At 44.8% G+C, this 20,513-nt stretch overlaps 3 protein-coding genes and 1 pseudogene across 5 annotated transcripts; 2 read left to right on the top strand and 2 right to left on the bottom strand.

The window, feature by feature from the left end:
• Window positions 1-2,496: 2,496 nt before the first annotated feature.
• Window positions 2,497-3,054, bottom strand: Krtap9-1-ps1 (keratin associated protein 9-1, pseudogene 1). Its single transcript, XM_063270013.1, has one exon. It carries the CDS (start codon window positions 3,052-3,054, stop codon window positions 2,497-2,499), a length of 558 nt encoding a protein of 185 aa, XP_063126083.1.
• A 1,780-nt stretch (window positions 3,055-4,834) lies between these two features.
• Window positions 4,835-6,575, top strand: Gle1-ps5 (GLE1 RNA export mediator, pseudogene 5; annotated as a pseudogene).
• Window positions 6,576-12,002: 5,427 nt separating this feature from the next.
• Window positions 12,003-12,779, bottom strand: Krtap9-1 (keratin associated protein 9-1). Of its 3 annotated transcripts, none has more exons than XM_039087846.2 (2): window positions 12,430-12,779; window positions 12,003-12,258 (listed from the first exon to the last, which is right to left on the bottom strand). In XM_039087846.2, exons 1-2 carry the CDS (start codon window positions 12,762-12,764, stop codon window positions 12,003-12,005), a joined length of 591 nt encoding a protein of 196 aa, XP_038943774.1. In that variant the 5' UTR covers window positions 12,765-12,779. The 3 variants fall into 3 exon arrangements, with proteins under 3 accessions (XP_038943774.1, XP_001056707.3, XP_006247514.1); XM_001056707.6 differs by having other exon boundaries at window positions 12,003-12,243; XM_006247452.4 differs by having other exon boundaries at window positions 12,003-12,228.
• Window positions 12,780-18,882: 6,103 nt separating this feature from the next.
• On the top strand, window positions 18,883-19,716 carry LOC134478810 (keratin-associated protein 4-3-like). The gene has a single exon (XM_577126.4). The coding sequence runs from the start codon at window positions 18,911-18,913 to the stop codon at window positions 19,475-19,477; it is 567 nt and encodes a 188-aa protein (XP_577126.1). The 5' UTR covers window positions 18,883-18,910; the 3' UTR covers window positions 19,478-19,716.
• Window positions 19,717-20,513: the final 797 nt, after the last annotated feature.

The raw sequence follows: 20,513 nt of genomic DNA, 5'->3' as shown, positions 1-20,513 counted from the left end.
TAAAGCCTCTCTTACAGTTTAGGAAATTAAACTTTCTATGTCATCCTAGAGTTTTCTAGTTTCTCATTGATATAGGCAAAATCCAGGAATTAGTTTTCTACATTGCGTGTTAAAGGGAGAACTCCAGGAAGTCATTATAGTCAATGTTTACATAGCTTACTACAAATTGATTGAAGAAGAATGGACAACAGAGTAAAGCTTTGGGTCTTAGATGAAGAAAAGTTAATGTTGTCCATCTAGAAAATGTCTGGGCTGATTCACTACTCCTGGAGTCAAGTCTACTGTTCGTATTGATAAAATCTACTGTGAAATGTTCATATCAAAGACCACTCAATGCTTAGCCCTTGACCTCCCTTTTCTGTTCATGTAAACAGAAATAAAATAAAAATATTCTTCTGAGCTAAGATCTCTCTCTCTCTCTCTCTCTCTCTCTCTCTCTCTCTCTCTCTCTCTCTCTCCATACACACACACACCCCCACTGTCTCCCTCTCTCCCTCTCCCTCAAGCATATTTTTAAGAAGGGTATAGAAAGAATCTCTGGCATGCAGCTGAGAAGACCATGTGTCAGTGGCAGCTCTTCCCTCTAAGGTATTTACTTCGTTATTTCCTTTCATTGTTTCCTGTTGCCTGTAGCAGCATTAACCACGAGATTAGTAAGTTCTCCACCATCTATTCTTTCTCTCAGAATGTTTGTTGTTTTCTCTTTTAGCTCCATGCTCACAATGACCACCATTCCTAGAAGTCTCCTCCCTCATAGCCTCGCCAACCTCAAAACCCACGTTCTCAGTCAGTTTGCTCAATTGACTGCTCTTTCCCTCCTATAGTTCGGGTATAGTTTTTGGTTTTTTATTTTTTCCTTGGAGCTGAGGACCGAACCCAGGGCTTTGCGCTTGCTAGGCAAGCGCTCTACCACTGAGCTAAATCCCCAACCGTCAGGTATAGTTTTAACCCCTTAGTCAGTTCAAAGCTTACAGAGGATCAAAGGTTGGTAGCATCACTAATTTGCTGCTGCCTTGAATTCTGGGATTTGTTACTCTTATATTTCCTTAATGCAGTATTGAGATGGAAACAATTATTCTCCAAGGGTGAGTGTAAGTGAAATTCTATTTTCTAGTGATACTCAAAGCCATATAGGAATAGAGATCAGAAAAATAAGTACATTTCTATGGCATCGACAAACTTTTACTATGGCAACTTTTCACATCAAAGTCTAAGGACAGTAGTAGGAGCATTTGGATCATTAAATGTATTTGAAGGCGTTCGTTCTCCATCTGCCTGACTGGAGTTCCCATCATTTAGTGGAACTCTTAAAAACATTGCTGCTCTTCAGGTGTGGGTCGTGGTGACCTAGGTATGAGTCATGAATCAGGAAGAGCTGTGTTAATGAAGGTGAAGTGAAAATGAGAGGAACTAATGATGTTGCCGGAGAGGAAGGCAGAGCACATGTAGCCCCTCTTCAGCTTACAGCGCCATGTTTCCTTAAACTAAAACTGCACCCGTGACTACCCGACCTCAAGAATCTGACAACCTGGGCCCTTGATTTGATTCCATCTATCCCTAACTGCCTGCTGACCAGAGGTCACTTGACTTGGGCTGGGTTTGCTCAAGTGCTACTGCTTGAGTATGAGTGCCTGCTCATTAGTTAATGGCACTGTTCTATACGCTGAGTAAACGCAAACAGATGGAACCTGGCTGGAGGAAGACCCTGGGCTTTGCCTCTGAAGGTCATATGAAGTCCCTCATACTTTCTTGCGCTGGCTTCTTTCTGGTCTATATGGTGCTGCTCAACTGCTCTGGCCGCCCTGCTGTTTCCTCCAAGTACTGGAGTCCCAAACAAACCTGTGCTGAAATCATGAGCAGAAATAGCTCTATCATCCATTAAGTCATTCTTCCATGCATGTGATGGAGTTCCACAAGCATAACAACTTTTGGAACAACTGTTTGCAGCATAGACGAGGTAACATAATTTGAAGAACATAATAATAAAAAAAAATCAAAGCACAACATAACATAGGCAAAAATGTATTAAAAACACCAATGGACAAGGTATTTATTTGTTTATTTTTTTATTTAAGCTAAGAAGAAAATATGAAGTGGTCATAAAGGAGCTACAAGAGGAATCATAAAATCATATACCACATTGGAATAAAATGAGAGATATTTTTCACTATGAGGTTATAATTAGATGATTATAAGCATCTTTTCTTATTTTTAATTTATTAAGTTAGAAAGGCAATTTTCTCTTGGTCAAAGCTGAGGTCACAAACTGAGGTGAAGATCAGTTGATGTTTAGAAGGAGCCAGAGGAATAAGAAAGATATCAAAATGGATTTGATGGTAGCCAGTGATCAAGTTACAAATCTGTTAACAAGAAAACTATGGAGGTTTATGAGACATGTATTACTCTTAAGTACATATTATTAGCAGAAAGTGGTGGTAAATTTGGTGTACTGTGCTTGTCTTGCAGATTTGTTGTTAGGGGTCTGTGGTAAGTTGATCAACAACCACAGGGCTCACAGCAGCTGGACCCACAGCCTTGGGACAGGCAGCCAGGCACACAGACACTTGTGGGCTGGTAGCAAGTCCTGGTGCAGGTCACAGGCCCAGAGCAGGCTGGCTCGCAGCACAGGTTGAGGCAGAAGGGCTCACAGCAGGGCTTGCAGCAGCTGGACTGACAGCAGCTGGGTCTGCAGCAGGGCTGGCAGCAGCTGGAGATACAGCACCTGGGCTGGCAGCAGCTGGACTCACAACAGCTGGGCCTGCAGCAGGGCTGGCAGCAGCTGGGCCTGCAGCAGGGCTGGCAGCAGCTGGACACACAGCAGCAAGGCTGGCAGCAGGGTGTGCTGCAGCAGCTGCTCACACAGCTGGGTTGGAAGCAGGTCCTGCAGCAGGTGGTTTGACAGCAAGGCTGGCAGCAGCTGGAGCCACAGCAGCTGGGCTGGCAGCAGGGCTGGCAGCAGCTGGTCACACAGCTTGGTTTCCAGCAGGTGGTCCTGCAGCAGGTGGTCCTGCAACAGGTGGGCTGGCAGCAAGGGGAGCAACAGGAGTTGGTCATGGTGTTGGATGTGGAGGGAGAGGTTCTGTTCACAGGAGTTTCTGAGATTCTGACGACTGTTTCAGACCTGGGGCTTTTATACCCTGCACATAACAGGAATTTTCCTTGTTGTTGTTTGTTTCCAATGGATCATGGGGAAATGCTCTAAGGAGGAAGTTGTTCAATATATTACAAATCCTTGACAATTTTCTTTAAATAACTAATTGTGGATAATGTTTGTATACACTCATCAGTGTTATTTCTGCTCTTGTCATGGCCATGTGACAACTGTTGTGGCCACAGGAAGGGGTCAAATTATCCCTTCATCTTGTACCTTTGGCTGTATGCTGATTAGGGGAAAGGTTAGCATACTCTTATGTTCACAGTGTCAAACTGAATCCAGGTCTGGGTCCAAGCCTGTTCCTCAGAGAAGCTTGCTTATTCCACACTACAAGAGGCAGCAAACATGTATCCCATCAGCTTTATCAAAGGGGATGTGGGTAAAGGGTGACCGCCCCAGTCCTTTTTGTATGAAAAAGAATCTGAATGTGGGCCAGTAGGGCAAATGGACACAAGGACCTAGAAAACATCAGCCAATTTAGGTCTTCATTCTTTTTAGCAGCAGCTCCAATACACCGAGGCCATACACACCAATCAACACATTGTCTTCATAAAATGAGGAAATTAAATTCTGTGAGATGAATCCATACACCTTCATTTAAAAGAAATTAAATCATAACTGTGTTTTCAGAAAAAATAATGCACTTTTATAGTAGCTTGACTGAATAGGACAAAGGCAGAGGATGTCCCTCATTCGTGTCAGGGAATAATGGTGTAACTGGTGACTGTCATCCTGGTGTCATCTCCACTCTTCTCCTTAAGGCAACTAGTAGAGCATTGGAGTCTGTCGATTTTTGATCTCTCTTAAAAGTTAGAATCATGCAGCATGTGTTACTTGGTTTCTCTTGCTCGAGTTTGTTTGTGATTTGTGAACTCATCACCCACAGCGTTCATTTGTTCACTACAGTTGAGATCGTTGTAGGTGGGATCAAGCCTTATCGATGTGTCTCATCGCTGGTGGACATATTTCTGTTATTTAAGCTGGTGTGAATCATGTTCTCATGATAATATGTGTCCGCGTCTTCTAATGAGTGTTTTTCATATATTCTTGGAGTGAAATTTCTGAACCGTGCATTGTGTGTTTGTGCCACATTAGTAGATGGTTTTTCATTTTTTTTGAAAGTTACAATATTGATCTCAGAGCTTATTTGTAACACCCCCACCCCATCACCAAAGTTTAAGGAACGTACTGGGAAGGAGGGAGAAACAAGTTGGAGGATGGGGAGGAGGTCCGTGAAACGCAAACTTCTGAACTCGCTGTGGCTTTAAACATCACGAACTCACACCAGCTGTGACTCCCTGCACGTGACCCGCCCACCATCAAAACAGCCAAATTCCACCACAAATGCGGAGGGCCTTCCTGAATCCCATCTCTTCCTGACGAAGTACTGGCAGTTGATAGCCACTGGTGTGTGTGTGTAGGGGGATCATTGTGTTCTGAATGTATGGCCACTGAGAGATTTCCCATGATCCATCCAAACGCATGTGTATACGATAAGCTATAATTGGGCTTCGTGGGTTATTAATGATACAACAATTTAAAAAGTAAAAAGGCATTTTTTTTCCTACCACTGAGTTGACCTCAGCCGCATCTTGTAAAATATAAATGTGATTTATGTAATTATCCCACTGGGTTTTTCATAGAATAATGTATTCAGGACAGTTGTTTGTTCACAGGTCAATGCCATGGGATGGTTGTTGCTGGGAAACCCTGAGAGCGCTCTGCAATTCTAGCACAGGCCACCTGCACGACAACCGCAAGGGGATGATGAGCTACGAGAAGAAGGCAGGTCTCTTCCCAAACTATCTTCTTACTCTGCATGGGTGGTAGATCACATCCCACCCAACACCTCACGCCACACGCTAGAGTAGGCTCCTTCCTCTGATAATTCACTGTCCTCTGGATCTGTTTCAGGCTTCTACCAATCATTACTACTTAAGTCTCCTGGCAGAAGTACCCAACAGAGCCCCTCACTCTCAACAGCAAATGGAACCCAGAGCACACGTGAGTCCCCGTTCACAGAACCTATGGCATTTCAGTCCTCTCGGGCCATCAAAGTGGAAGGTTGCATCCGAATGTACGAGTTGGGTGCAGGAGAGCAACAAAGGGCCTGAGGCAGTGGCCAGAGAAGCAAGAGAGGAAGGTGTGAGCCCTCTCAGAGATGGCATCTGAATGGCTAAAGAGGTTTGATGAGCTGAAGAAGCAGAAGCTGCAGAAGGAGTTCCGGGATTTACAGGAAGTGATGGAGTAGAGTACCAGAGAAGCCCTGGGCCATCAGGAGAAGCTGAAAGCTGAGCATGGCCACAGATGCCAAGGTTCTCACCCTAAAGAGAGAACCAGAACAGCAGCAGCTCAAGAGCAGGCAGAGCAGGAGCAACTTTGGAAGGAGGAAGGCCAGGTCCGTCTGTGCAGCCTGTACACCCTGCAAGAGGAGGTTCTGCAGCTCAACCTGGCAGCTGGATGCCTCCAGTCAGCCACACAAAGACATACTGAATGTGGACCTGGCTGCCTTCCAGACCCGGGGCAACCAGCTGTGTGGCTTCATCTCCAGAATCCTTCCCACCACCTTCGACAGTGGCTATCCCACAGCAGAGAACCAAGCTGAGGCTGAGGGAGCCCTGCAGGAAATTAGGGACCTCCTCTCCAGTTTGGAGCAGGAGATCACCAGAGACTTGGAGGAAGAGGAGGAGGAAGAGGAGGAGGAGGGGGGGGGAGGAGGAGGAGGAGGAGGAGGAGGAGGAGGAGGAGGAAGAGGAGCCCAAACCCAGCAGGGACGCAGAATGAAGACCTGCAGGTGAAGGTACAAGATAGTACGATGCAGTGGTACCTACCTGCAATTCAGGATGCTTCTGCCAAATGTGAGTTGACCTTTGAGGACCTGACCAGCAGCAAGGACAGTCAGATCAAAAGGATAAAGATGGACTTGCAGAAGGCAGCCACCATCCCAGTGAACCTCCTTGAGCACAGGTTCAAAGCTCAAGGAGGTCTTTTGACAAGATCCACAGCCTGCTCTCTGGAAAGCCTGTCCAATCTGGTGGGCATTCCGTGTCTGTCACTCTTCACCCTCAGGGGCTGGACTTTGTCCAGTACAAACTGGCAGAGAAATTAATGAAACAATGGGGACGGGGAAGTGGCCTCTCACCCAGAAGCAGCCTTCCACATTGCAGTGGTGGCATCTGGTATCTGAACGCTCCACCCCAAAGTGGGATACCTTATTCCTGCTCATCTCCACAAGCAGTGTCCCTACTCCATTCCTTTCTACCCAACTTTCAAAGAAGGGATAGCTTTGGATGATTATCAACGGATGCTTGGCTACCAAGTGACAGATTCCAAGGTTGAGCAACAGGACAACTTCAAAAATAGTCTTGAATGGATGAAATATATTGGTGGTGAAGCCACAGATAGAGGGCTGACTGCATGAATTGAACATTATGTGTTGAGAACTGTCTAAAGATGCTCAGTAGTGCCAAAGAACAAGGACTCAAGCAAACTGTGCCATGTTCTGTGTCTTCACCTGGCTGGGGTGATTGGGAAGGAAGGAAGAACAGACACATACAGTGAAGATGCGATCCAGTGGCCTGTGCTTGCTCTGATGGTGTGTACCAACTACACAACAACTCAGAGCCTCATCGTGTTTATTAGGAACAGCATGGAGGGAGCCTGAGCCCTGGGCGGAGGGGCAGGGAGGGCTTGGCCTATTGAGGTTTGGTCTTGTCGTCTATTGTAATACTAAATGCGGTCCCCAAGACCTGGAGTCTGCAGGTTGACCCAAGTGACCCTGCCCCCAAGGTATTTCTGATTGGTAAATAAAGATGCCAACAGCCAATAGCTGGGCAGAAGAGATATAGGTGGGGTTTAGGATTCCTGGGTTTGGTGTCAGAGGAGAACTACGAGAAGAAGGTAGAGGAAGAGAGAGAAGCCTCCACGGGTTAGGTGAGTCATGAAAACGTGGATCTGTTAAAATGGAAACAAGAGGTCTCCTCACTTTAGTCTTCATATTTGTGCTTTCCTAGTCTACGCAGATCATTTCTTTATATTTTTGTCATATATATTTATTTCTGTGTTTCTTAAATACCACATAATTTATAACGTGTGTTTTCAGTTTTCTGTTTTTGTCTCAGGTGATTGTAGGTTCTACATGTTAGCGGTCAAATTGACTGCTTTTCCTGGAGATGAACTCTTGTCCTTCCTCATTGTAAGAACCAGAGGGGTGAAGAACACCACAGGAAAATCCACAGAATCAACTAACCTGGGTCCACAGGGGCTCACAGAGACTGACCCACCAACCAGGGAGCCTGCATGGGACTGACCTAATCCCTCTGCACAATGTAACAGTTGTGTAGCTCGGTCTTCATGTGGGACTCCTAACAGTGGAAGCAGGGACTGTCTTTGACCCTGTTGCCTGCCTTTGGGACTTTTTCTCCCTACTTAGTTGCCTTGTCTAACTGCAATAGGAGAAGATGCACCTTGGCTTACTGCAAGTTGAGAGGCCAAGGAGGAGCAGATGTGGGGGAGGTAAGGTGGGGGCAGAAGGACTGGGGGGGAGGAGGGAGGGAAAACAGTGTAAATTAATTAATTAAAAAGTGTTTCTTCCGGGGTTGGGAATTTAGCTCAGTGGTAGAGCGCTTGCCTAACAAGCGCAAGGCCCTGGGTTCGGTCCCCAGCTCCGAAAAGTGTTTAAAAGTATTAAAAGTGTTTCTTCCAGAGGCTGAAGGAACACCCATTCAGAGCCTGCCCCACATGTGGCCCATACATATACAGCCATCCAATTAGACAAGATGGATGAAGCAAAGAAGTGCAGGCTGACAGGAACCAGATGTAGATCTCTCCTGAGAGACACAGCCAGAATACAGCAAATACATAGGCGAATGCCAGCAGCAAAGCACTGAACTGAGAATAGGACCCCCATTGAAGGAATCAGAGAAAGGACTGAAAGAGCTTGAAGGGGCTTGAGACCCCATATGAGCAACAATGCCAACCAACCAGAGCTTCCAGGGACTAAGTCACTACCTAAAGACTATACATGGACTGACCCTGGACTCTGACCTCATAGGTAGCAATGAATATCCTAGTAAGAGCACCAGTGGAAGGGGAAGCCCTGGGTCCTGCTAAGACTGAACCCCCAGTGAATGGGATTGTTGGGGGGAGGGCGCTAATGGGAGGAGGATGGGGAGAGGAACACCCATACAGAAGGGGAGGGGGAGGGATTAGGGGGATGTTTGCCTGGAAACCAGGAAAGCCAATAACAATTGAAATGTAAATAAGAAATATCCAATTTAATAAAGATGGAGAAAAAGAGTGTTTCTTCAAGATCTAAGAGATGTTTGTCTATATTTTTATAAGAGATTCATGGGTGATTTGTTTTCTGAGACAGGGTGTAGCCCTGGCTGTCCTGCCTCCTGGCTCTGTAGACCAGCCTGGTCTTGAACTCAGAGATCTACCTTTCTCTTCCTCCTGAGTACTGGAATTAAAGGCAGGTGCCATCACCACTTGGTTGAGTTTCAAGGTTTTTTAAGTCTTTAGTCCACCTGGGTAATATTTTTGTAGATTATGTGCAATAGAGACTACTTTAAGCACTCTCTATCTCAGCTTACAGAACAGTCTCTGGAAACGCATAGATTATTGACCCCTTTCATTCAAGATATTGAAAAATTTACTTTTTTTCTCACTAGTTTTATCACAAATTAACTTTCCCCCAGGTGGCCATTTGTACTGGTAACCATAAGAATGGGGGGGGGCAAAAATTATGCAATTTCTAAGAGATCAACAATTTCTAGATGATCTCACATCAAAATCCTGAGATGGGTCAGCAGGAAAAGGTGCCTACTCCAAGCCTGAGTTTGAAGCCCAAGAAACACAAGGTGGAAGGGGAAAAAACTCTCATAATTGGTCCTCTGATCCATGCCTCCCCGCTACACACACACACTGTGAAAAAAGTTTTTAAAAGCCTGGGACAGTAGCAAGTACACTGTGGTTGAAAAATACTTAGAAGTCATCACCAATGGCTTTTTTAGTCAAGGGAATAAATGGTTTACAGGGCTATCTAGGCCTCTAAAACTAGCTCTTTTGCTCAATGCTTACTGGTTACTAAGGTGTTAGGGTAAACTGAGGGAGGTTTTTGTTAAGCAAAGGTAATTGGGCCCAGGCATGGAGGGAGCCTGGGACAACCACTAAGTCCTGCACCAGGGGACCCAGATAGGAAGCTAGCCTAAGATAACCAACAGTCTTGTCATGAAGGCCTGAGTGGACAGACTATGCCTGAGATGACTTCTGTCCAGTGCCACACTGCATGGGTGGGGCATAGCACTCCTAGGACCACGCCTGAGATGACCGTAGATATCCAGAGATCCCAGACACTTCTAAGAGGAGCAAGTAAGTTGTGGAGAAATGGAAGAGAAAGAGAAGCAGAAGGATGTGTCCACAATGAAGAGAGGCAGAACCGGAGACTTGAGGGTAGTGAGGAACAGCCCGATGTGAGTAGCCTATGATGCCACCTATGACTGTGATCAGGTCCTGGCCTGTATTTACACTGAGGGCTATCACCAAAATTCAGGCAGATGTCCTTGGTGTGGGCTGCCACCAGTACCAGGGGCTATGTTGATGTCTGAGAGCTGTGTAGAACCTGGCCCCGCCTCTTGCCTGGGCATCATGGGAGAGGTTGTGAAGGCAGGAGAGCTGACCACCCCCTGTCACCATACACACACCACTAGCAGTACTCGGGAGAGCAGCCCCTCACATTGCCCAGGAGCTCCAGTAGAACTGGCCGCTGGTTGCAAGAGTTGCCAGTGGGGCAGCTCTGAGGGTATGAGTGTGGGGGAACTAGCCCTGACACTCATATCCTGTGCATGGGTGAGACAGAGATACCTTCCTCTCCTCCTTGCCCCTTGCCACTTGCGGCAGGCAGAAGAGCTAGCCCTCAGGTCATCAGAGCTGGACAGCTGGCCCTACCCTTCACCTGCTGCATCACTAGGGAAAGCCAGGCCTGTACTTCACTTGTATAGCACAGTAGAGCTGTCTCTGGTTGTGGGGTTTATGGGTGAGCTAGTTCCATGAGTGTAGGAGAGCGCGTCCTGCCTCTTGTGTTCTGTGTCATGGCATGGGTGAGGAAGAAATGCCCTCCAACCTTCCCCCTTCACCATCTGTCGCAGATGGGAGAGTTGGCCCAGTGGTCATGAGAGCAGGAGAATTCTCCCAGCCCCTTATCTGCTATAGCACCCAGGAGAGCAGGCCCTGCAACTCATCTGGACTGCACAGGAGAGCTGAAACTTACAGTGGTGGTGCAAGTGAGCTGGCTCTGAGGGCAGGAACATAGAGAGCTGGCCCCACAACTTGTCTGCCCTGCAGTGGTGTAGAGAAGAGAGAGATGCTTCCTCCCCCTCTTCATCCCTCACCACCAATGGCAGGCCAGAGAACTGGCCCCGTCCCACATTGGGTGCAGTACTCTGGAGAGCTTGCTCTGTACCTCACCTGGGTAGCAAGTAAAACTGGCCCTGGTGGCATGGCTTTGGATGAGCCAGCCCATAGGGCATGAGAGTGGGAGAGCTGACTCTGCCTTGCTGGCTGCAGTGTTGAATCAGCTAGATGGAGAGCTCACCCCAGCGAGGTGGGCGTGGGAGAGCTGGTGGCTGAACCTCTCAGATACCTCTCAGGTCCAGATCCAGGGCTTTGAGTTGGCCCACCCCAACATCTACCCCCTCGATGAACTGCTGGAACACTTGAAGTTGGCCAGTCCTACAGATCCAAAGCTACAGGATCTCCATCACACCGGGCAACAATAGGATATCTAAGGAGAGTCGCCTCAGTGAAGGTCCAATATTGATAGTGTAGCACGAGCCAGAGGCCTTGAGCCAGACCAACAACTCATTGCAATGGACATTTGCAAGCAAAGTGTGGGCAAAAGAGTAGACTGTGGGACACACTGTGTCACTGTGTCTATAGCTTCCGCTATGTGTTTTTTTTAATGGGGGAGTTTGCAACAGTGGAGGGAGGGTGCAAGGGCACAAGCGCACAAGGGCACAAGGAGATGAGTGGGATTGGATTACATAATGTGAAATTCATGAAGAACCAATAAAAATTATATATACATATATACACACACATACATACATACACACATATATGTATACACATACACACATATACATATATATATACATACATATATATATATGAAAATGGATCATGACAGGGAGGATTGTGAGATGCACAGCTTCCCAGTGCTCAGTGCCAGCACTGTGTTCCATTAAGCCATGCCCACTATCACTGCAGACCTACAGCCAGGAAGTCCAGCTCTCTGGATGACACGTTCTATCTTGAGGTACATCCCATGTGTTGTCTCTGCCCAAGTGGCTCAGATGCAGCATAATATGACAAGCAGCACACAGAAACACAACACAATTCAAAAGACAATTGAGTAAAGATAACTTTATTAGTAAGCCCTAGATAATGCTGATTTTACAAACGAGTCACATGATGAGTCATGGTAATTCTAAACACATGGAAACGAAAGGGTGACTAATACTGGAAAGATATGAGTGCTTTCTTTCTTTTGATTTTATAAAGCTTCTGTAAATAGAAAATGAAATAAGTGATTTTTCCAAGGCTAAGGCTGTGCATCTAGGTCAATAACAGATAGCTTTGACTAAGAACCAGAGGAACATGAAGAAAAGCACTAGATAAAGCTGTTCTTATAACCAAACACACTAATCTGTTAGCGAGATGACTGATGGTTAGACAGTGTAAAGATCACTTTAAAAGGAATAACACTGAGTTTGGTTTATTGTGTCCATCAGGTAGGTTTGATAGTAGAAAGCTGGTTTATGCAGATAGTGGGTCTGTGGTAATTTGATCAACAACCGCATGGCTCACAGCAGCTGGACCCACAGCCTTGGGACAGGCAGCCAGGCACACAGACACTTGTGGGCTGGTAGCAAGTCCTGGTGCAGGTCACAGGTCCAGAGCAGGCTGGCTCGCAGCACAGGTTGAGGCAGAAGGGCTTGCAGCAGGGCTTGCAGCAGCTGGGCTGACAGCAGCTGGACTGGCAGCAGGGCTGGCAGCAGCTGGAGATACAGCACCTGGGCTGGCAGCAGCTGGATTGACAGCAGCTGGACTGGCAGCAGGGCTGGCAGCAGCTGGGCCTGCAGCAGGGCTGGCAGCAGCTGGAGATACAGCACCTGGGCTGGCAGCAGCTGGATTGACAGCAGCTGGGCTGGCAGCAGCTGGACTGACAGCAGCTGGGCTGGCAGCAGGGCTGGCAGCAGCTGGAGATACAGCACCTGGGCTGGCAGCAGCTGGATTGACAGCAGCTGGGCTGGCAGCAGCTGGACTGACAGCAGCTGGGCTGGCAGCAGGGCTGGCAGCAGCTAGACACACAGCAGCAAGGCTGGCAGCAGGGTGTGCTGCAGCAGCTGCTCACACAGCTTGGTTGGAAGCAAGTCCTGCAGCAGGTGGTTTGACAGCAAGGCTGGCAGCAGCTGGAGCCACAGCAACTGGGCTGGCAGCAGGGCTGGCAGCAGCTGGTCACACAGCTTGGTCTCCAGCAGGTGGTCCTGCAGCAGGTGGTTCTGCAGCAGGTGGGCTGACAGCAAGGGGAGCAACAGGAGTTGGTCATGGTGCAAAATGTGGAAGGAGGAGTTTCTATTCAGGAGATGAGTTTCCTAAAAATCTGTTTTTTTTTCTTTGTTATTGAGCCTTTTATATATGATGCCCCAAAGTTTGGGCCAATGAACAGAACTTGTGTGTGTCATTGTTTATGCTAATTTTCCCACTTCAAGGAAGATATTGCTTAAGCATCTTGAATTTTCCCTTAGTAACATATGTTTACTTTCCTAATTGGTAAATAATTAAAATCTTTTCCTGAAATGAGAAGCCAATTCCTCCTTACTACATCAGCTTTAACACTAATGGTTTTTTGTTTGTTTGTTTAGTTTGTTTTGTGTCTTTTTTAGAGTGTGGACAAAATTTTAATATTAATTGTTTACTTTGATGTTTTAAACTTTCAGTGTTTGCCACAGAAGAAATTAGCTGCACACATTTCAGTGTTTTTTTTTTTTTTTTGTTGTTGTTGTTTATAAAACACAATGAAAATGGATAATTTGTCATGGCTGTTCCTAGCAATAATCCTGTCTCAGGTTTGCATACTATAAATGATATTCCTGTGTAAGATTGCATTAAGACCCAATAGTTCCTAAACAGTGCTGCTAAATGGCCACATAAGGTGTGCATGCAGAACATGGTCTTTAGAGTGTACGTTTGCCTCCGAAGCCAGATAGCCTCTTTCGGGATATTGTTCCATTTCAGTGTGAAGTAGATCATTAGTATTTCATTAGCAATTTTGTTGTGTGGCTTTTAAAACAAAAATAAGATGGTTTGATTCCTTCCATAGTCCACAGTTCCCAGCACAGACCAACTTTCAGAAATATAGAAGCCAGCGATGTTTCGAATAATGGACTACTCATTAGAAAATGATACCTGTGGATGCAATTATAATAAATAAATATCCATGACTTTTGTTCTATTACCAGTATGTACTTGAACTAATATACGATGGCTTACCTCTCTCCATAACTGACTTAATTGATGTTTCACAGCTTTAATATCTTTGTCCCTTACAATTTCCGACTTAGACGAGTGTTCGGACAAACACCGTTTTATGGTTGCTTGCAGCCAGATTAATACAACCATCACAAATTCTTCCGATTTGCCTTCCAGTAATGATTTTCCCAGTGTCAAGAAGTCTATACAGCTGAGAAGTGAGGTGTATCCCTGTATACTATTGAGAATGTAAAGACAATGCATCACCGTCTACCCAGACAAGGAATTGACCAACTACCCCCAACGGTTCAGAGCTTCTGTTGCTCTCAGTGCAGTCCAGACCCATTCATAGTCATCCAAAAGTCACGGTGCAAGGTCTGATGGGATAGCTTCCTTATCTTCATTCCATAGTTCTTTCACAATTTCATACATCTCTGAGGTTACTTTGGTGATATTCATTTTCTCTTTATCCCTCTCCACTCTCACCAACCCCCTTTACTCTTCTCAATGTCTCCCCTTCTACTTCTATGTCTGTTTTGTGGGATACTACATCTCATTAAGTATGCTTGTATGTGCGGGGGTGGGACTAATTGCAAGGGCAACTTAACAGTGGCCACACCACTACGCCTCTCACCAACCATTACCTGTGGAGAGCTCTTCAGGGAGGGGCTGGGTCTCATAGACTTTGCCCAGCCATGATGGATCATTGACTGATCCAGTTTTGTGTAGGTAATCATGGGTCCTGTGAATTCATGAGTGTGACAGCCACATCACGTCCAGTAGATCTTGTCTTTTACTGTATGTTTCCTCATCGTCCAACACTGATATTATTTCTACCTCCTATTCTGCAAAGCTCCCTGAGCCTGGGTGGAGTGTGGGGTGGGGTGGGCCAGGTATCCCATTTAAGGCTGAGATCTCAATAGACACATGTTTTAACTCAAGATCCATTGTGAGTCTATATTTAATACAACCCACTGCAGAATAAAACAAAAAATAAAAACCTTCTTGGACCACCAATGACCTGGTTAAATATATAATGCATTTGTGATTGACATGGGATAGTTGTAATATTTAGGGGCAATTATGACCTTCTTATTGCTTTCATATGAAAATTAAGGACAACCAGAAGAGATATGATTGTGTATCAAATGGACAAGGGCTGGACTTGTGAGGACTATCCTTGGTTGTCACCTTGGATAATCTGGAATTAACTAAAGACCAAGGCCCAACTGTGTGGAATCTTCTTAAGTAATTTAAAGTAGAAAGACCCACTTCTACTATGGATCTTTGAGGTGGAAAAATAAGCCTCTAACACAGATCTTTTGAGGTGGGGATATCCACCTTTAATCTAGACCACACTTGTCCTATGTGAAGGACAGAAGAGGGAAGCTTGCTCTCTGCCAGCTTGCTCTCACTCTTGCTAGCTAGCAAGTCCGTTTCTTCACTGGCATTAAAGACTGCTTATTTCGGGTTCTAGCATATACTGAAGACCAGTGGAAATGTCCAGCTTCGTGGAGTAAAGAAATACTGGATTCTTGGACCTTCTGTTCATAAATAGCCATTGTTGGATTAGCCAATGTGTTAGGCTGACCAGTGAAGAATAAGGAATAAATTCAGGGTGAAGCTGAACACCCTCTCAGTGGTCTTTCAGATACTGTAGAAAGAAGTTGAAGCTCATTTCGATGATAGCATGCTGTTCTAAGCAAAACTTAGGGAGCAAGTTTGCCATGGGAACATGAATTGTTCACAACTATTGAAGACATCGGTCAGCAGGAAGGTGGGCAGTGGCTGCACGGCCAGCAAGAGCTGCAACAGAATTGAGGGCAGGTGTGCTGAAGCCACTGGCCATGTAGGCTGGTCTCCGATGGGTGGCAGTAGTTGGGCTGGCAGTAAGAGGAGCAGCATGCTTTGGGTCCTGGTGACTCATGTGGAGGTGGGGCTTCTGAGGGGAGAAGTTTTTCATTGCCAGTAATCGTCTCTATTGGATCTCTCATGAACTGTTTCCTAGCATAGAATAAAGGAGAATTTAAGGTTTATTAGCTTTAAGAGTTGCAGTAACTGTAGTTTGTGACAGGACTGACAGATGAAAAATTGATGTGGAAAAGAAGTAAAATGAATACTTTTATTTTAAACGTTAAATTTGAAACAATGTATCTTCCACCAGTCTTATATCTTCATAATTTTCAACTTTGCCATACTGATTTTTATATCAATATGTTTTGCTATTATACACTGAGGTCCGACTTTTGTATCTGATGTATCCATGTTTTCAAAGTTTTTTTTAAAGATTTATTCATTTATTTTATGTATATGAGTACACCGTCTCTCTCATCAGACACACCAGAAGAGGGCATCAGATCCCATTACAGATAGCTATGAGCCACCATGTGGTTGCTGGGGATTGAACTCAGGACCTCTGGAAGAGCAGTCAGTGCTCTTAACCACTGAGCCATCTCTCTAGCCCTGATGTAGCCATAATTACACCTACTTTAAGTATCATCCAAACTGAAGAGATTGTGTTCCCCTGTCTCACCCATGGACAGAGAGTTCAATGGTTGGAGGAAGAGGAACAACTGCTTAGTACAACAATGAGACACATAAAAAAAAAAACTACAAGAGGCATTGGATGAAGGTGCTTCTGCAATTGAAAAGGGCCTCATACTTCTTCAATGAAGAGCTTATTCAATGAACATCATGCAAAACATCCCTTTAAAAGGCAAATTTAATTGTGTAGACAGCATGTCAAGATCAGAATGTCTGGGAAGGTCATAGTCAGACGACAATTACAAACACAATGATGCTAACTCGACTGCAGAATGCTGACCTCCACAATCTTATGTCAATCTTATGTCCCTGGAGAGCTACACAGAGTCTCCACTCAGGACACCCTGGTCACCGCATATTGTTTCAACTGCTTTGACCAGGACTATGTATGGCCAAAGCCTCTGCTGAGAATTCTGTGCCACCCCTGATGTTGGCAGAACATGTGTTGTTAGATTGCTTGCTGTCACCCAGTTTCCCATTGTTGCTATCCATCAGTCCTGGGGAACTACCACGTTGCCAGTGAACCACCATTTTCATGGTTTTGTCATTACCCCTGTGCGTGAACTGAGCTAGCATTCTGTCACACCATTGGTGATGCTTTTATTTTTATATTGTTTTGTTTTGGTTCTTTGAGATGGGGTCTCATGTATCCTAGGCTAGACTTATTTAGCTGAGTCTGGCCTTGAACTCCTGATTTTCCTGCCTCTGCTTCCTAAGTGCTTACATAGGAATATGCCACTATACTTGATCTAAGAATTAATTTTTGCAAGCAACTATTTAAACTATAAAACACATAAGCGATAAATTCCATGTCTATTACTGTGGCATTCTCACATGACCAAGTTTCATGTGACTTTATTGACTAGGTTCATAATATCAACATCCCAGGCATGCCTTGGACTTTTTAAGCAATCATACATGATAGAGTGAGTGTGTCCCAGTAAATACCTACCCTCTTAATATCATAAATATTTGTGGTCATCAAGCATGTCTGACCATCAATGTGTTTGGAGAAAAGCTTGGGTTGCTGTCACATGAACAAAGAAAATAACTGGTATATAACATTTTTATTATAGGAGGCAGATTGAAATATTAACTCTTAATTTTTTTCATGTATTTACATGCAAGTGTGTAGAAGCCAAGACAAACTAGGAGATAACTAGATGACAGATAAATATTCATATTTTAATGAAAAGAATTATTACCCAAAAAGTGGAAGAAATAGTCTCCTGTATCGCTTTCCTTCCTTTGTATGGAGAAAGATGGTTTCCTCCAAAGAAATAAATGATCATGGCATTTGGCTCAATCAGATCCAGTCAACATGCTAAGGCTACACATGGGGACTAGCTTTAACTTTGACAATGACTTCCTTGCAAAACAGTTTTCACATCTCTGAAAGGTCAACCCTTAATGTTTTTTTTTATAAGTGCTTGACTTAGTTTCAAAATAGCCATGATAAACCCATGAAAGAATGATAAAACGCCAACCTAGACTCAGACTCTCAGAAAGTTTTCTTTGTGAATGATTCTTTCAAGATGAAGACTGGAGATATAGAACATTTGAATAGAATCACTATCAGCTTAGATGCAATGTCTGGTTACTGTCTATCCCATTTCATGCCTAACAAATTGTATTTCCATAGCCTTCATATGTATTTAGACTATTTATATATGCTACCAGACTACAATGAAGATCTCAACAGTAGAAATAATATGAAGTTTTTCTTCTACCCCAACACATTGAAGCTAGACAACACCACCAGAAAATACCTTAAGAAATGAATGGAGAAAGTAGGAACCCGAGACAGCCAAGGAATTGAGTATACAAAAAGTTCATTTTTGTTACTGCAGCTCCTTTGTAATGATGCAAATTTGTTATATAATATAGTATAACAGTACAAACAATATACAATAAAAATACAAACAATACAATACAATAATAGAGTTATAAGTTTGAAGTTCAGCAGAGAAGCCTGTTTCATAGCCCAGCATGTTCATGACTGTCTAAAACACACCATTCATTGTCTTCAGAAAAACTGAGGTATGAGAACATCATTTACCCTAACTATTCTCGAGAAATTGAGGAAAGTCATAAGTATCCCTGTCTTCCTTCCTATATGTGTGGCCATTCCAAATTCTCTTCTTGAGAAATATCAATATGGGATGGTCCTCATGCCCATGTCACAGATTCATTATCCCCACAGAATCTTAGTTCAAACTTTCTTCTAGTACTTTAACAGTTTATTTTTCAAAGTGTCTTTAGATACAAGAGGCACAGACCCACTGCAGGTTAGTATGAGGCTTCATGGTGACACTTGGGATGTTTGATTTAGTTTGCTATGTCATCTTATGACTATCAGCCAGATGAGTCAGAATAGGAACTTTTGAAATTCGATGATACACATAAGGAAACAAAAGAAGTGATTCAAGAGAAAAGACTGAATTTGATAAACCCTGACCCTGAGAAATAAAAGAATGCATTCCATCTAACATTTACATAGAGTCTTCCATAATTAGCCAATTTAGTAACTGTTTATCTATTAAGAGAAACAAAAACAAGGAAATGACCCTTACCCTGGTAACAGCATCAGGGTATAAAAGAGAGCAGAGAAGAAAGAGACTCACATACTTGAGAAACTCACTCTCCTGGAAATCTACTCAGAACTCTACCTTTGACATCATGGTCAACTCCTGTTGTGGTTCTGTCTGCTCTGAGCAGGGCTGTGATCAAAGTCCCTGCCAGGAGAGCTGTTGCCAGCCAAGCTGCTGCCAGACTACCTGCTGCAGGACCACCTGCTGCCGCCCCAGCTGCTGTGTGTCCAGCTGCTGCAGGCCCAGCTGTCAGACCACCTGCTGCCGCCCAGTCTGTTGCCAGACCACTTGCCGCCCCAGCTGTGGAGTATCCAGCTGCTGCCGCCCAGTGTGCTGTCAGACCACCTGCCGCCCTAGCTGTGGAGTGTCCAGCTGCTGCCGCCCAGTCTGCTGCCAGACCACCTGCTGTCAGTCCAGCTGCTGCCGCCCAGTGTGCTGTCAGACTACCTGCCGCCCTAGCTGTGGAGTGTCCAGCTGCTGCCGCCCAGTCTGTTGCCAGACCACCTGTCGCCCTAGCTGTGGTGTGTCCAGCTGCTGCCGTCCAGTCTGTTGCCAGACTACCTGCCGCCCCAGTTGCGGAGTGTCCAGCTGTTGCCGTCCAGTCTGCTGCCAGACCACTTGCTGCCGTACAACTTCCTGTGGCCCCTCTTGCTGAATTTCCTTTCAAACTACCAACCCTGAGGCAGCCATAATCACAATGATCTAACCTCATCCATGTTAACTTTTCCATGTATTAAATGGCTTCTATTTGTGTTGTTATGACACCAATAAGAAACTGGCAGAAAAGAGTGCTACAATGAATGCCGCTCATATTTCCCAAGGATCTCCCCTCTACATGCTGTCTCAGCTAGGTGCAGCTAATCACATCCCTCAAGTCTCCACTGTCATCCTTCCCTCGGCCTTCACCATTCTGTGTTAGCTTTCTTCAATAAATATTGCCTTATATCAGAAATATATATATGAGTATATCTTTCTTCATTTATTTTAAGAGAGTTTATTTTCTAGTACTCTTCCTTCCAAGGTGAAAAACTGTTTGGGTCGCTGTGACCAGGAAGGAAACTGGTTTTGCTACTATGTTAGAGGTATGCAAAGTCCCACATTTATTGCAGGATTATTCACAATGGCGGGGAAGCAGAATTAGCCTGTGTCTATCAACTGATGCGTGGTCAATAAAACTCCTCATACATAATGGAATGCTGCTTGCCCATAAAATGAGTGGAGTCTTATAATTTGTGACAACGTAGAATTGAAGGGCATTGGAAGATGTTATGATGTAGAATCAGCCAGATGCAGAAAGAAAATATACATGATATCTTTCAAAGGTGGTATCTAAAAGAAATCATCTCATAGAAGCTGAGAGTAGAAACGTAGCTCTGAGATGCTGAAGAGAATAGAGGGATGGGTACAGAATGTCTGGTTAACACACTATAAAACAATGAGATAAAAGAGTCCTAGGGCTGGAGAGATGGCTCAGTGGTTAAGAGCTCTGGTTGCTCTTTAGAGGACCCCAGTTCAATTCCCAGCACCCACATGGCAACTCACAGCAGGAGATCCAACACCCTCCTGTGGCCTCCATAGGCACCAGGCAAGCACGTGGCATACTGACCAACATGCAGGCAAAACGCCACATACATTAAATAAATAAGTAGAACTTTAAAAATTAAATAGTTCTAGTGTTCGATTGCATAGGA

Source organism: Rattus norvegicus, chromosome 10 (assembly GCF_036323735.1).
Source record: "Rattus norvegicus strain BN/NHsdMcwi chromosome 10, GRCr8, whole genome shotgun sequence".
Lineage (NCBI taxonomy): Eukaryota > Metazoa > Chordata > Mammalia > Rodentia > Muridae > Rattus > Rattus norvegicus.
Note: the sequence above shows the minus strand (reverse complement) of the source record. Positions and strands in the feature narration are given on the sequence as shown.